This window comes from Chiloscyllium plagiosum, unplaced genomic scaffold, assembly GCF_037043375.1.
Source record: "Chiloscyllium plagiosum isolate Xiang-an unplaced genomic scaffold, Cpla_swu_hap1 HiC_scaffold_30, whole genome shotgun sequence".
Lineage (NCBI taxonomy): Eukaryota > Metazoa > Chordata > Chondrichthyes > Orectolobiformes > Hemiscylliidae > Chiloscyllium > Chiloscyllium plagiosum.
Window position 1 is genome coordinate 17,110,748 of NW_028270168.1, and position 15,070 is coordinate 17,125,817.

General features: G+C 42.0%; 1 protein-coding gene across 3 annotated transcripts in view; it reads left to right on the forward strand.

Moving 5' to 3' along the window:
- Positions 1 to 15,070, forward strand: part of rnf19b (ring finger protein 19B) — a 179,480-nt gene that overhangs the window by 139,607 nt on the left and 24,803 nt on the right. For all 3 annotated transcript variants that reach the window (XM_043717448.2, XM_087976778.1, XM_043717445.2), the window contains exon 3: positions 2,056 to 2,357. In XM_043717448.2, coding sequence (XP_043573383.2) covers positions 2,056 to 2,357 — 302 coding nt within the window. The remainder of the gene's footprint in view (positions 1 to 2,055; positions 2,358 to 15,070) is intronic.

The window sequence follows — 15,070 nt, forward strand, 5'->3', positions numbered from 1 at the left end:
AATGGCTTTGAGATTATTGAGTGTTGTTGAAGCTGGACTCATTCAGGCAAATGGAGACTAGTCCATCTCACTCTTGACTTGTACCTTGTAGAAGGTGAACAGGCTCTGGGGAGACAGGAGGGGAGTTGCTCAGTGGAGGATTCCCAGCCTCTGACTAACTAAGGCTTTAAACAATCTGAGACACTGACTGGGAATGGAGATAGAGGTCAAAAGAAATTTGTTCCAGGCAGTATGGTGTTGCAGCTGCCCATAAGCTGAGTTATTCAAAAAGAAAGCTTTTATGGTTAACTCTGATCCCAGTTTCGAAAATTAGCTCAAAATGGTCCCATCAGACCTGTATTCTCAGAAATTGCCAGGAATAAAATAACCATCTGCACCACCAGTTACTGTGTTCTTTAAATTGCTATTTAAGTAAGTGTCACATCAACAGTTGGACTTTTGTATCTAATCAGTTTGCTTCCTGCTTTGGTAGGTTTTCTGATCAGGTGCGATCTCATTTTCATCAGATGGGCCTTCTACCAATTAAATCATCTGAGAATGTGGCCATAGAGCATTTAAAGGAAGGAGGTACCCATAGTGAAACCTCTCCGAAATCAATCTAGCAAGTATCTGTCACCCTGCACCACATCTGTACTTGTCCATTTAAAGAGCTGCTATGTCACTGGTGAGGTGTGAATTGGACTAGACAGAAGCTTCTCACAGAAAGTTGGGTTGAATTGAGCAACTGTTGATGATTGGGCCAGCATCAATATATGGGAGCAAATTTTGGGGAGAGGTGTGAAAGGAGAAGGGAAAAGGCATGTGGTTACAGAACCATGAATAATTAGGAGGCCTCCCTGTTGAATCGTGCACCATCTACTATCAATGAGTTGCTTCAGCACAGCCGCCAACATTAAGGAACTATTAGACAGTGAATTATTGATACAAAGAGTTCGGGAGCTCTTAAAACTCATGAAGCTGGTACCTGACAACCAGATGGGCAAGACCTAACAGGCCAGGATTCTGTTGTATCTCCTAATTGTTCTTACTTCATAAAATGTATAGAATCTTTCTTTCTTAATTTGGATTAATAACTTCTTTTGGTTTTATGTCTGGGTAAATGAAAGTTATGTGGAAATGTGCGCATACCTGACATTAGTTTATGAACAATAGAATTGGAAAGTAATGTTAATTCATATCAAGCACTGCCAGAGCATCTCTTCAGGTGCATATTTTTGCAGCACAGGTTGATGCTCATTTGATGTCACCACCATCTTCATCATCATTATCATCATTTGTCACCATGTTAGAAAAAGTTGGTGTACTTGAGGTCAGAGCTGCACTGGTCTTGATAACTGATACCTCAACATAACATTACAAATTAGCAATGAATGTCTGGAAGCAGTGTCTGCAACTCTGGCATTGAGTGAGTCACCCTGTTCATTATTTATGTTCTTTACCCCATATTTGTTAAATAAGATACTAAATTTTAGTAGGTTCCTTAAACTGACACCTTCATAAGGTGTTGTAGTGTACTTTGAGTGTGTTGAATGATTACACTGAAGATGGAACTGAAGAAATCTGGCTTCTGAGGTTAGTTGTGTCTGAAGACATTTTTTTATGCATCAGCTAGTGTACAGTTTTCTTTCTCTAGTTTTCTGTCCTCTTGTGTTCTTCAAGCAGCCAGTCCATGACATTGTGGGGTTAAATTCTTCAAGTGTAATCATGGACAGAGAGAAGAAGGGCTTGCCAGACCCGAGGGGAAAATCACAGCCAGGACTTGGGGTCACTGTACCTGGTATTGACCCACGAGCATCTTTTTGAAGTAGGTATCATTATCAGCTGATCAGGAGTAGGAATCATGGCAGAGTTCTTTTTCCACCATAGACAATATCACCAGGTGGCTGTGACTAAAATGAACGAACTGATCTTGCAGCTGAAACACTGGATCTTTTCGTTCGCTTTAGTTCCATTCTTCTGTCTATTTATGATTGAACTCACAGAGAAACCTACTAGCAGACAGAAACAATAAAGAATTTGTGACAACTGATTATCTCATGTTTGTTCTTGTTCAAGGTGTTGTCCGGCTTTCTGGAATGTCCCCTCTGCTTAGTGCGTCATCCACAGGAGAATGTGCCTGAAATTATGACGTGCCACCACCGTTCCTGCCTTGACTGTTTGCGCCAGTACCTGCGCATTGAAATCACAGAGAGCCGCGTGAATATCAGCTGCCCTGAGTGCTCTGAGCGGCTAAATCCATATGATATCCGGATGATATTGAACGATCAGGCGCTGATGGAGAAATATGAGGAATTTATGTTACGTCGGTATCTGGCTTCTGACCCTGACTGTCGATGGTGTCCTGCCCCAGACTGTGGGTATGTATGTGTTCCTGTTTTAAAAAGATCATCCGTTTACTGACCATATAATTTAATTGCTGCAATTGACAGATGTGTTCAAACTCATTGAAGGTACCTAGGCAGACTGGATGAGGTGGAAATATTAAGAACCAGTTTCAAAGTGATTGGCAGGAAAGTTAGCAGTGAGATGAGGAGAACCCTTTTTTTTCACTCAGTGAATGTTTAGGATCTGGAATACCATGTCAAAGCACAGCTTGGAGGTTCTAGTGTTGGATTGGGGTGGACCAAGTTAAAAATCACACAACACCAGGTTATAGTCCAACAGGTTTATTTGGAAGTGCTAGCTTTTGGACTGCTGCTGATGAACCACCTGATGAAGGAATGGCGCTCCGAAAGCTAGTGTTTCCAAATAAACCTGTTGGACTAAAACCTGGTGTTGTGTGATTTTTAACATGCCAAAGCATGTGGAAGAGACAAATTCAATTCTGGCTTTCCAAAGAGAATTGGGTAATTACCGAAAGAGAGAAGATTTTATTGGAAGTGTGGCAGATCCTATGGAGGGTAAACTAGAATGACCCCAGAAAAGAAGTTATAATTATGAGCAAGCTTTGAAAAATTGGAACTTTTTTTGACTGGAACCAAGAAGGGGGATAGGGAATCTAACCGAATCATGGAAACTTTTTAAGGGAAAGTAACGATAGATTGATTGCTCCTGTTGGTGAACCAGCAACAAGGGCATAAACATGGAAAAGTTTGCATTCTATTTCTCAGAAATTGTTATTGGAAAAGTTTGTTAAAACTCAAAGTGAAATCACAGTTAGCAGAGAGCATGGAGTGGCCAGAATGTTATAGAATATGTATTTAATTTGTTCGTGTTTGGCTTTTTTTAGCGGATAGTGATTGTGTTTATTATTAGCGGAGTAGTCAAGTAAAAAAGCAATAAACCATATGGAAATAAGTTATCCATAAATAAATGTTATTACAAACTAGTAACCAGGTGAGATTGTCAAGCTCTCAGGTGACGAAGGATGAACCGGTTCTCCTCCTTTTATCCGACTGCCTCCTCAGTTGTTCACAACAAGGTTAATTTAAATTGGATCTTTTCTCTTGCACATGCCTTGTTTCCGAGACAAAGGAATTTTGGTTTTGAAAGGAGCCGATTTAACCAGGCTTTCTTGAGTTCACAAAAGAGTAAGTATATTGGTAATGAACGTAAGAAATAATAACACAACACGCGTACGCACATTAGGAATAAGAAGCGATTTCAAGCAAAAAGATAAAGGTTTAAAACAAAAAGTGGGTCACTGAGTAGTTTGTGAAGAGTAGTTGGAAAGACATTGTAGCCATTACAATGGTTGTTACTGGTAGTGTTAATGTTGGTAATTGAATAGTTGATTTTGTGATTCTTGGATTTAGATCCAGTTGAAATTCATCTGTCCTGGTTTCTTTCAACAGTTGCTTGCTGGCAGCACTGAGAGTGATAGACATTTTGACCCTTCCTTTCTTCACCTGCAGTAGGGATGTTTAATAGCTGTTCTCAAAGCTGTGACATTCATAGCCCACTAATCCACACTAGGTTGTTAGGCCACTCAGGTGTTGAAGCTCACTTTTAACCCAGAATCCTGAGCAGTAATAGGTAAACTGGCAGAAGGCTAGAGGGAGATGTTAAAAAAATAATTTTGACATCATTCAGAATTGTTTATATCCTTGGGAACAAGAACTCTATTTTCCAAGACAAAAAAACAACTTTGGATGACAAAAATAAAAGTTAAGAGACAACGGGAAGTGAAAAGATGAAAGCATGTAAAAATAAGAAGGAAAAAACTGTCCAATGGGAAATACAAAGAACAGCAAGCAGTGAAAAATTGGACACTGAGGGCTACACAACAGACATATGAAAGAAACCTGACAGAGCTAACAAAATCCATGCAAACATCTACAACTAATTTAGGTAGAAGAGTGTGGTCAAGAATAAAGTGTATCCCTTAAAGAGTGGTGATTGCAGGAATGTTAAGTGATCACACTTCGCCTGTATTTATAATAGAATACATTCCAAGGAAACTAATATTGAATTAGGGACAGTGTGGCCCAAACAACTGTTATTTCTAAAAGGTTTATTGTACCATACGTTGGCCCCTAACTGATTAGGTAACCTAATGGCGTTGGGGATAGTATATTACCTTGGATAGAGGATTGGCTAACTAATAGAAATCAAAGAGTTGGGATAGAGGGGACAGGATGGCAACCTGTAATTAGTGGAGTGCCACAGGGATCAGTGCTGGGGCCACAAATACTTACAGTATATAAATTAATGACTTGAATGAGGGGTGTGAATGTACTATTGCCAAGTTTGTGAATGACACAAAAATAGCTGGGAAGGCTAGTGGTGAAGATGACAGAGCCTGCAGTTAGGTAAAGTGAGCGGGCTAAACTTAACAGATGGAATATAATGTGGGAAAATGTGAGGTTTTGCAAGTAGACAGGGAGATTAGAGGAGCTGAATATTATTCAAATGCAGAAAGACTGCAACATCAAGGGATTTGGGGGATTTTGTGCATGATTCACAAAAAGCTGGCATCCATGTTCAGTAGGTAATCGGGAAGGCAAATGGGCAATGGTGTTCATCCAAAGGGAATGGAGTTTAAATAGGGAGGTCTTTCTAAAATATTCAAATCACTAGTTGGATCATGCCTAGAATACCATGAAAAGCTTTGGTTCCCTTATCCAAGGAAAGGTATGGTGACATTGGAGCTAGTCCAGAAAAGGTTTGTTAGGTTAATCCTGGTTATGGAGGCATTTTCTTATGAGGAGAGGTTGAGTAAGTTGGAATTGTACTGATTGGCATTTAGAAAAATGAGTGAGTGGAGACCTTTATTGGGACATATTATAAGATTCTTAGAAGCTTGACAGAGTATATGCAACAAGGTTGTTTCTCCTTATGGGAGAGTGTAGGACCAGAAGGCATAATATCTGAGTAATGTGTCACCCAGTTAGGACGGAGAGGAGGAGAAATTTCTTCTGTCAGAGGATTGTGAACCTGTGGAATTCTTTACCACAGCGTGCTACAGAGACTAGGTTGTTATGTCAACCCTGAATATACTTATTCTAGTCAGCAAGGGTCAAGGGTTATGGAGATAAGGCAGGAAAATGGAGTTGAGGATTATCAGATCAGCCACAATCTCATTGACACAGCTGATTTGATGGACTGAATGGCCTCCTTCTGCTCCTACATGTTATGGCCTTATGGACAGGGACTCATCATAACGTAAGTAAATCAACAATATTGAAGAAAATGCTGGCGGGAGAGAGTTACAAACCTCTAGGACTAGATGAGTTTCATCTAAGAGTTTTAAATGAAGTAGGTGAGGACATTACAGATGTCTTAAATTTGATCTTGCAAAATATTCTCAATCAAGAAGCTACTGTTCTAGTTTGGAAAGTTGCACTTGTCATTTTGCACCTTAAGAAAAGTGAGAGGCATAGAAATCGAAAGGGTTAAATTACAAGAAGAGATACACAAACTAGAATTGTGTTCTTTGGAAATGAGGGGTGAAGGGGATCTCCTGGGTTCATAGGAAGCTGTTTCAGCTGCTTGGGAAACTAGGGAACACAGCTGAAAAATTAGGAGCTTTGGGAGTGAAATTAGGAAGCATTTGTACACATGGATAGAAGGAACCTGGAAATCTCATCTACAAATAGCAGATTGGTCAATTATTAATTTTTAAATCTAAGACTGGTGGATTTTCATTAGTTTAAGGTATTGAAGCCTTTGGGGCCATGGAACTGGGTCATGTATCGGCCTTACTGGATGGCTGAAGGTGCTAAATAACCTCCACCTTTCCCTGTGTTCCTATCCGCGTTTAATGAGATTCAGTCTGTGACATCTAAAAGAAATTGATAATTATTTGAATATTAAACATTTAAAAAGGGAGTGAAATCAAAGAGAGAATGCTGGTTGAAGCAGTGGGTCAGTTGGTCAAAGCCTAACTTTTGGAATGCAATTTATGTTAATCTCATGATAAATCATGAGTGATTTTAAAAATCAAAAAGATGCTGCTAATCAGAATGAAGTGCAGTGAAGCATGCAGAAGGAATTCTACATATATCAAAATTAGATGACAATCTGGTGAAAAGACAAAACGGGACTACTTCCATGCCAAACAGTACAAACAGCAAGTAATGGAAAGTGCGAAGTGATTCCACAACAAATGGATCAGACCTAAGCTCTGCAGTCCTGCCACATCCAGTCATCGATGGTGATGGACAGTTAAACTACTCACTGGAGGAGTAGAGTCCACAAATATCCTCATCTTCAATGGGAGAACCCAGCACATCAGTCCAAACTGTAATGCTGAAGCTTCTAACACAGACTTCAGTCAGAAATGCCAAGTGGATGATCTACCTCCACCTCTTCCAGAAAGCCCCAATATCATAGATACTCATCTCCAATCAATTTGAATCACTCCAAATGATGTCAAGAAACACTAGGAGGCATTGGATCCTGCAGAAGCTAGGCGCCCTGACAACATTCAAGTAATAATAATAAAGACATGCTACAGAACCAGCTGTGCCCATAGCCACGCTGTTCCAATACAGCTGCAACTTTGACACCTACCTCATAATGTAGAAAATTGCCCAGATATGTCCTGTACGCAGAAAGTAGGACAAATTCAACCCAGTCAATTACTTCCCCAACAGTCTGCTCTCGATCATCAGTAATGTGATGGAAGGTGTCTTCAACAGTGCTATCTAGCAGCTGCATCTCAGCAATAACCTACTCAGTGATGCCCAGTTTGGATTCTGCCAGGGCCACTCAGCTCCTGACCTAATTACAGCCTCGGTACAAACATGGTCAAAAGGGCTGAATTCCAGAGGTGAGCTCAGATTTAAGGAGCTCCCACAAAACTGAAGTCAATGGGAAACCCCAGGGAATCTCTCTGATGGTTGGAATCATACCTGGCATAAAGTAAGATCGTTCTGGTTGTTGGAGATCAGTCCTGTCAGCTGCAGGACATCTTTGCAACAATTCCTTGAGGTAATGTCCTTAGCCCAACCATCTTTAACTGCTTCACCAATGACTTTGCCTCCATTATTAGGTCAGAAGTGGGCAACTTCAATAATGTTCTGCCTGATTTAAGGCTCCTTCAATACAGAACCAGTCAATTGTAGCAAGCCCTGTACGATATCAAGGCCTGGGCTTACAAGTGGCAAGTGACATTTGCTCCAAACAAGTGCCAGGCAGTGACATTTCCGACAAGAGGTGACTTTCAATGACATTACTGTCACTGTCACAGTATAAATATTGTGACTACTAGAGTGGGTCAGGGGCTAGGAATCCTACAGTGGGTAACTCCTCTCCTGACTCTCTATAGCCTGACCACCATCCACCAGGCACAAGTCAGATGTGTGATACAATATTCCTATTTGCTTGGATGAGTGAAGCTCCAATAACACTTGAGGCTTGACACTATCCTGGTCAAATTAGCCTGTTTGATTTGGCACTACATTCACTTGCTCCCCAACTGATGCTCAGTAGCAGCAGTGTGTCAAATCTACAAGATGCGCTGCAGAAATTCACCAAGCTTCTATAGACAGAATTTTTCTGAACCCATGACCACTACCAGCTAGAAAAACAAGGGCAACTAAAACACTAAACACGGGAACACCATCAGCTGCAAGTCTCTTCGCTCCACCACTACCTCCCCTCCCCCACCATCTCTCTCTCTCTCTCTCTCTCTCTCACTCACTCACTCACTCACTCACTCACTCACTCACACACCACCCCCTCCCATGCCTTGGACTTGGAAATATATTGCCATTCCTTCATTGTTGCTGGGTCATAATCCTGAACATTCCTCCTTAACAGCATTTGTGAGTCTACCTACACCAAATGGACTGGAGCAGTTCAAAAAGGCAGCTCACCATCACTTTCTCAAGGGCAACTAGGGATGGGCAATAATTGCTGACCAAGCCGGTGATGCCCACATCCCATGAAGGAATTGAATAAAAACTGTAGTAATCTTTCTTACACAATGCTATAGTATGGTAGGGGGTTGGATAAATAGTGTGCTTGTATCTTATTTTGATTCATTTAAATCACCCTATTTCCCTTGGGAAAGGAATGAATCCAGATAGTTTCATATTTTTTAAGTCTGGTTCTTCATGTTGGTCTGACGTAAACACAGTAGAAGAATAATAGCATAACTGTGTGGGCCTTTCATTAATCTTGTGCATGTACCTGCTCACACTGGAAAATTTAACCGGAAGTTTCAAAGTCTTTCAAGTGCATCTGTGAAACTGCTGAAAACTTCCAAAAGCATTGCTTTTACGGCAACTGTTTATGGAGTGACACCAAGATAACTAATCTTCCCTCTGCCCACACGCCTACCTCTGATTCCGTTGCTAAGAGACTTCCCACTTATTGATCCAACCAAGCTCTGATGGACGTAGTTATAGGTCTGAATGTAAGGCAGCCTTTGGGATTTGGCCAATAATTTAAAGGCACCTTTTGTGAAATAAGCTTGGTGTCTCCTCAAATAGAAACATTTTTCATGTAGATGCCAGGAAAGGCACATGTAGGTCTGTTTGAGAGCAGGCTGCAGTCAGTGAAGCCAGGAAGGAGAGATGAATAATTTAGAAGGTGGGTTACAGGATAGCAGGAAGGGTTGGGGTGGCACATAATTTGGAAACTCTTTTAAGAGTTTAGGGTCTGAGAAACCATCGATGGAGCAGCCAGATCGATCAGCAGAGGAGTTTAATACCTGAAGGGTCTAGACATTGTGAAAGATGACCACAGGAGACCAGAGAAATGGATGGTGACAGCTGGTGCTGAATCCAGGGAGTCTGTGGAAGACTTTGGTTCCCAAGTGCTGAAAAATGTGTTGCTGGAAAAGCGCAGCAGGTCAGGCAGCATCCAAGGAGCAGGAGAATCGACGTTTCGGGCATAAGCCTTCTTCAGGAATGAGGAAGGTGTGCCAAGCAGGCTAAGAATAAAGGTAGGGAGGAGGGATTTGGGGGAGGGGTGTTGGGAATGCGATAGTGGAAGGAGCTTAAGATGAGGGTGACAGGCTGGAGAGGGGGTGGGGCGGAGAGGTCGGGAAGAAGATTGCAGGTCAAGAAGGCGGTGCTGAGTCCGAGGGTTGGGACTGAGATAAGGTGGGGGGGGAGGGGAAATGAGGAAGCTGGAGAAATCTGCATTCATCCCTTGTGGTTGGAAGGTTCCTAGGCGGAAGATGAGGCACCTCCCCAGGTCATCTCCTCTGCCCTGAAAATTCAGTGAGTCTCTCTCTCACTGCACCCCCCAGGTCATTTCCTCTGCCCTGAAACCTCTCCGTGCCCACCCACTCTCAGCCCTATCACCCTCCCCTTAACCTCCTTCCACCTATTGCATTCCTAACGCCCCTCCCCCAAGTCCCTCCTCCCTACCTTTTATCTTAGTCTGCTTGGCACATCTTCCTCATTCCTGAAGAAGGGCTTATGCCCAAAACGTCGATTCTCCTGCTCCTTGGATGCTGCCTGACCTGCGCTTTTCCAGCAACACATTTTCAGCTCTGATCTCTAGCATCTGCAGTCCTCACTTTCTCCTAATTGATTCCCAAGTGGTTGGAACCTGGTATTTCTGGAGGGTTAAATGGAATTGCTTAGTGGGTAAAGGAGGAAGCAATTTTCGTGGTCTGGAGCAGTGTTAATAAAGTATTTACCTGTTCTGTGCAACAATCCTTGCCTCCTTTTAGCTGCCAGGTTTCCTGCAGTCTGAGGATCAATCCATGATTCAGGCTTCCTCAGGAGTGGATGGTAGGAGACGCTATTATTTCAAATGTAGGAGTGGGATCGTGGACAGTAATGACCAAGATTAGTGTGTGGTGAAAATAACCTCTTTATTGAGCCTCTGATGACACCATTTGAGGTAGTGATGGAATTCAAAGTACAGCTTTTACAATATCCTCTTTTATACACTGTTTTATATACATTAAAATTTTAGCACTATCGTGTCATGTAGTTGTATCTATTGTACACCAGTTTGCATGACATCTATCCTGGGGAAGCAGGAGATAGTTTAAGCACTTACTAAATGCAGCTGTTATTTCTGATGGGATTAGAATGTCTGTCCGGTCTGAGCTTGCATAATTAAGAGGTGTTAGACCTTTTGTCTTGACAGTTAGTAATGTTAGTAGAAATACCAGACCTATATGATCTAAATAAGTGAAAAATCCTATGTGTTCTAAATAAAAAAAGTAGAGGATATTAAACTGATCTCCTGGAGCTGGGTCGTGAGAAGTCATCCACCATAACTGGTTTTGACAGTTTCTACACATTCATTTATTGAGTTTTCACAGAAGTGCTGTTTTGATTGTAAGTTTCTTAAAGGGGGTAGTAGCCCTATATAATATGTATTTAAAATTATAAATCCATACATTAGTGCAAGATAGCAGACCTAAGTAAAAGTTAGTACAGCGTTATAGAAATAGGTGGTGTATAAGGAAATTTCAAAGAGTTAGAAAGCAGCAGATTATAGGAAGAAACTATTTGATGTCCTGCAACCTATTCAAGTCACAAGAGACTGTTACTAAAGACTAATTAATATTATAATCTTTCCATCATTTCGAGTGAGTTATGGAGATACAATGACGGAGATGGCATTGTTCTGAGCAGGTTACAAAGTTAATACTTATTCAGGGACAGGTCTGTGTTACTTAGATCATATAGGTCTGGTACTTCTACGAACATTACTAATTGTAAAAACAAAAGGACTAACACCTCTTAATTATGCAACAATTTTGGTTGGACGATTTGTGAAATTGACTTCAGATTCGATGGGTTGCTTTTGCATTTAAAAGCTACTTGCAATATGGGTCCGATAAATATTGAAAGTCTAAAGAAACAGTAATGGGTTGGCAACCTAGAAAGGGATGCTTAATACATTTTACTCTTGCAAGATAAACTGAATTACAAAACCACCAAGTTATGAATGAATGGAAATGTGCTTGTGAGTGACTTAGTAAAGAGAATTATAATAACTCCTTTCTTGCAGAATAATAATTTGAGATGTAATCTGAGCAATTGGAGACATGACTTATGATAAATTACCATGCAGGACAAGGTGACTTTAGACTTTTGATTGTCAAAACTTCGTATCATTGGGGTTTTGTAGATCTCTATCAGGTCTCCCCTCAACCTCCGTCTTTCTAATGAAAATAATCCTAATCTACTCAACCTCACTTCATAGCTAGCACCCTCCAAATCAGGCAATATCCTGGTGAACCTCCTCAGATCAAAAAAACTTGATTTAAAGTTGACCCATGTAAAGGACAGACGACACAGCATCTGTGAAGAGGGAAGAGTCTCTATCCTGACATGTTGGCTGGAATTTAAAGTAATTCCTGATGAAGGGCGTTTTGCCCGAAACATCAATTTTTTTCTGCTACTCAGATGCTGCCTGACCTGCTGTGCTTCTCCAGCATCTGCAGTACCCACTTCCGTCTAACAATTTAGCTTGGCCAGTCCACCTAACCTGCACATCTTTGGACTGTGGGAGGAAACTGGAGCACCTGATGGGAACCATGCAGACAGTGGGAGAACATGCAAACTCCACATAGATAGTCACCCGAGGCTGGAATTGAACCTGGATTCCTGGTGCTGTGAGGTGAAAGTGCTAACCACTGTGCCACTGTGTTGCCTGTTCACAGGCAGCAGTGGGATGGGAACCTGTGCACAGGAGGATGTGAGTAGGGAGGATATGGACAGGATTTCACGGTCACAGGAGTGTGCTGGCAGACAGCAAGCTGGTTTGAAGTGTGTCTACTTCAATGCCAGGAGCTTGCAGCATGGATAGGGATCTGGGACTTCGATGTCGTGGCCATTTCGGAGACATGAGAGAGCAGGGTCAGGAGTGGATGTTGCAGGTTCCAGGGTTTAGATCTTTCATTAGGATCAGGGAAGATGATAAAAGAGGGGTAGGTGTGGCTTTGTTAGTCAAGGACAGTATAATGTCGTCTGAAAGGGCTTCTAACTAGGACTCATTTCCTCAGGTGGATGGGCTGAGGTTAGAAACAGGAGAGGAGAGGTGACACCGCTGGGAGTTTTTTATAGGCCTCCGCAAAGTTCCCGGGATATGGAGTAGAGGATTGGCAAAACGATTCAGGGTAGGAGTGAAAGGAACACGGGTCATTATGGGGATATTTAACTTCCCCAACATTGACTGGAAATGCTATAACTCTAGTAGGTCGGATGGATCAGTTTTTGTCCAATGTGCGCAGCAGGGTTTCCTGACACAATATGTCGAAGGGCCAACAAGAGGGGAGGCCGCACTGAATCTGGTACTTGGTAATGAACCAGGCCAGGTGTTTGATTTAGTAGTAGGTGAGCACTTTGGAGAGAGTGACCACAATTCGGTTACGTTTAGTTTAGGGATGGAAAGGGATAGGTACATGCCACAGGCCAACAGTTATAGATGGGGGAAGGGCAATTATAATGTGATTAGGCAAGACTTAGGAGGTATAGAATGGGATAACAAAATGCACGGGATGGGGACAGTTAAAATGTGGAGCTGGTTTAAGGAACAGATATTGTGTGTCCCTGATAGGTATGTCCCCGTCAGGCAGGGAGGAAGTGATAAGGTAAGGGAACCGTGGTTTACTAAAGAAATTGTATCTCTTGTTAAGCGGAAGAGGGAGGCTTATGTGACGTTGAGACGAGATGGTTCAGATGAGGCAATGGAGAGTTACAGATTAGCTAGGAAGGATTTTAAGAGAGAGTTAAGAAGAGCAAGGAGAGGACATGAGCAGTCTTTAGCAGGTAGAATAAAGGAGAACCCTAAAGCTTTCTATACGTATGTGAAGAATAGAAGGATGACTAGGGTAGGAATAGGGCCAGTCAAGGACAGAAGTGGGAAGTTGTGTGTGGACCCTGTGGAGATCGGAGAGGTGCTAAGCAAATATTTCTCATTTGTTTTCGCTCAGGAAAAGTAAAATATTGTAGAAGAGAAGACTGAGATACGGGCTTTTAGATTAGAAAGGATTGAGGTTAGTAAGGAGGAGGTGTTATCAATTCTAGAAGCTGTGAAAGTAGATAAGTCCCCTGTGCAGGATGGGATTTATCAGAGGATTCTCTGGGAAGCTAGGGAGGAGATGGCAAAGCCTTTCGCCTTGATCTTTGAGTCGTCATTGTCTACAAGTTTAGAGGACTGGAAAATTGCAAATGTTGTGCACTTGTTCAAAAAGGACAGTAGAGATGACCCAGGTAATTATAGACCAGTGAGCCTTATGTCTGTTGTAGGAAACGATTTTTGGAAAGGATTATAAGAGATAGGATTTCTAATCATCTAGCAAGCAACAATTTGTTGCAGATAGTCAACATGGTTTCGTCAAGGGCAGGTCGTGTCTCACAAACCTCATTGAATGTTTCAAGAAGGTGACCAAGCATGTGGATAAAGGTAGGGCAGTTGACGTGGTGTACATGGACTTCAGTCAAGCCTTTGATAAGGTTCCACATGGTAGGCCTTTGCAGTAAATGGGGAGGCATGGGATTGAGGGTGATCTAGCAGTTTGAATTAGAAGCTGGCTTTCTGTAAAAAGGCAGCGAGTGGTGGTTGATGGAAAGTATTCAGCTTGAAGTCCGGTTACTAGTGGTGTGCCACAACGATCTGTTTTGGGAACATGCTGCTTGTCATTTTTATAAACTGCTTGGACACAGGCATAGGTGGATGGGTCAGTAAGTTTGCAGATGGCACTAAAGTCGGTGGAGTGGTGGACAGTGTGGAAGAATGTTGCAGATTGCAGGGGGACTTGGATAAACTGCAGAATTGGGCTGAAAGGGGGCAAATGGAGGTCAATGCAGCTAAATGTGAGGTGATTCACTTTGGGAAGAATAACAGGAAGGCAGAGTACTGGGTCAGTAGAAAGATTCTTGGTAGTGTGGATGTGCAGTGGGATCTTGGTGTCCATGTACACAGACCCCTGAAAGTTGCCACCCAAGTTGATAGTGCTGTTAGGAAGGCATACAGTGTGTTAGGTTTTATTGATAGAGGAATTGAGTTCTGGAGCTGTGATGTCATGCTGCAACTAGTGCAAAATACTAGTGCAGCGTCACTTGGAGTATTGTGTACAGTTCTGGTCACCCATTACAGGAAACACTGGAAAAGGTGCAGAGGAGATTTACCAGGATGTTGCCTCGTCTAGAGGGAAGGCCTTACAAGGAAAGGCTGAGGGACTTGGGTCTGTTCTCATCAGAGAGAAGAAGACTAAGAGGGGATTTAATAGAGACATATAAGATGATCAAAAGATTAGTTATGGTGGACAGTGAGAGTCTTTTTCCGAGGATGATGATGTCAGCCTGTATGAGGGGGCATAGCTGCAAATTGAGGGGTGATAGATTTAAGACAGATGTTAGAGGAAGGTTCTTTACTCAGAGTGGTAAGGGCGTGGAATGGCCTGTCTGCCAATGTAGTTAACTCAGCCACGTTAGGGAGATTTAAACAATCCTTGGGTAAGCATATGGATGATGAGGGGATAGTGTAGGGTGCTGAGGGGCCTATTCTGCGCTGTATTGTTCTATGTTCTCTGTCCTATGTTCAGATCCTGTGAATGAATAAATAATAAGTTAGAGTGAAGAGAGAAAAGAAACCCAATGGAAAAGAAAAAAAATGTTAATAAAACTTTCAACATTTGTAAGCTCTAACAACAACTTATTACATTCATTAGTTAGATTAAACAGTCAAAATTATTCTCTTTCTG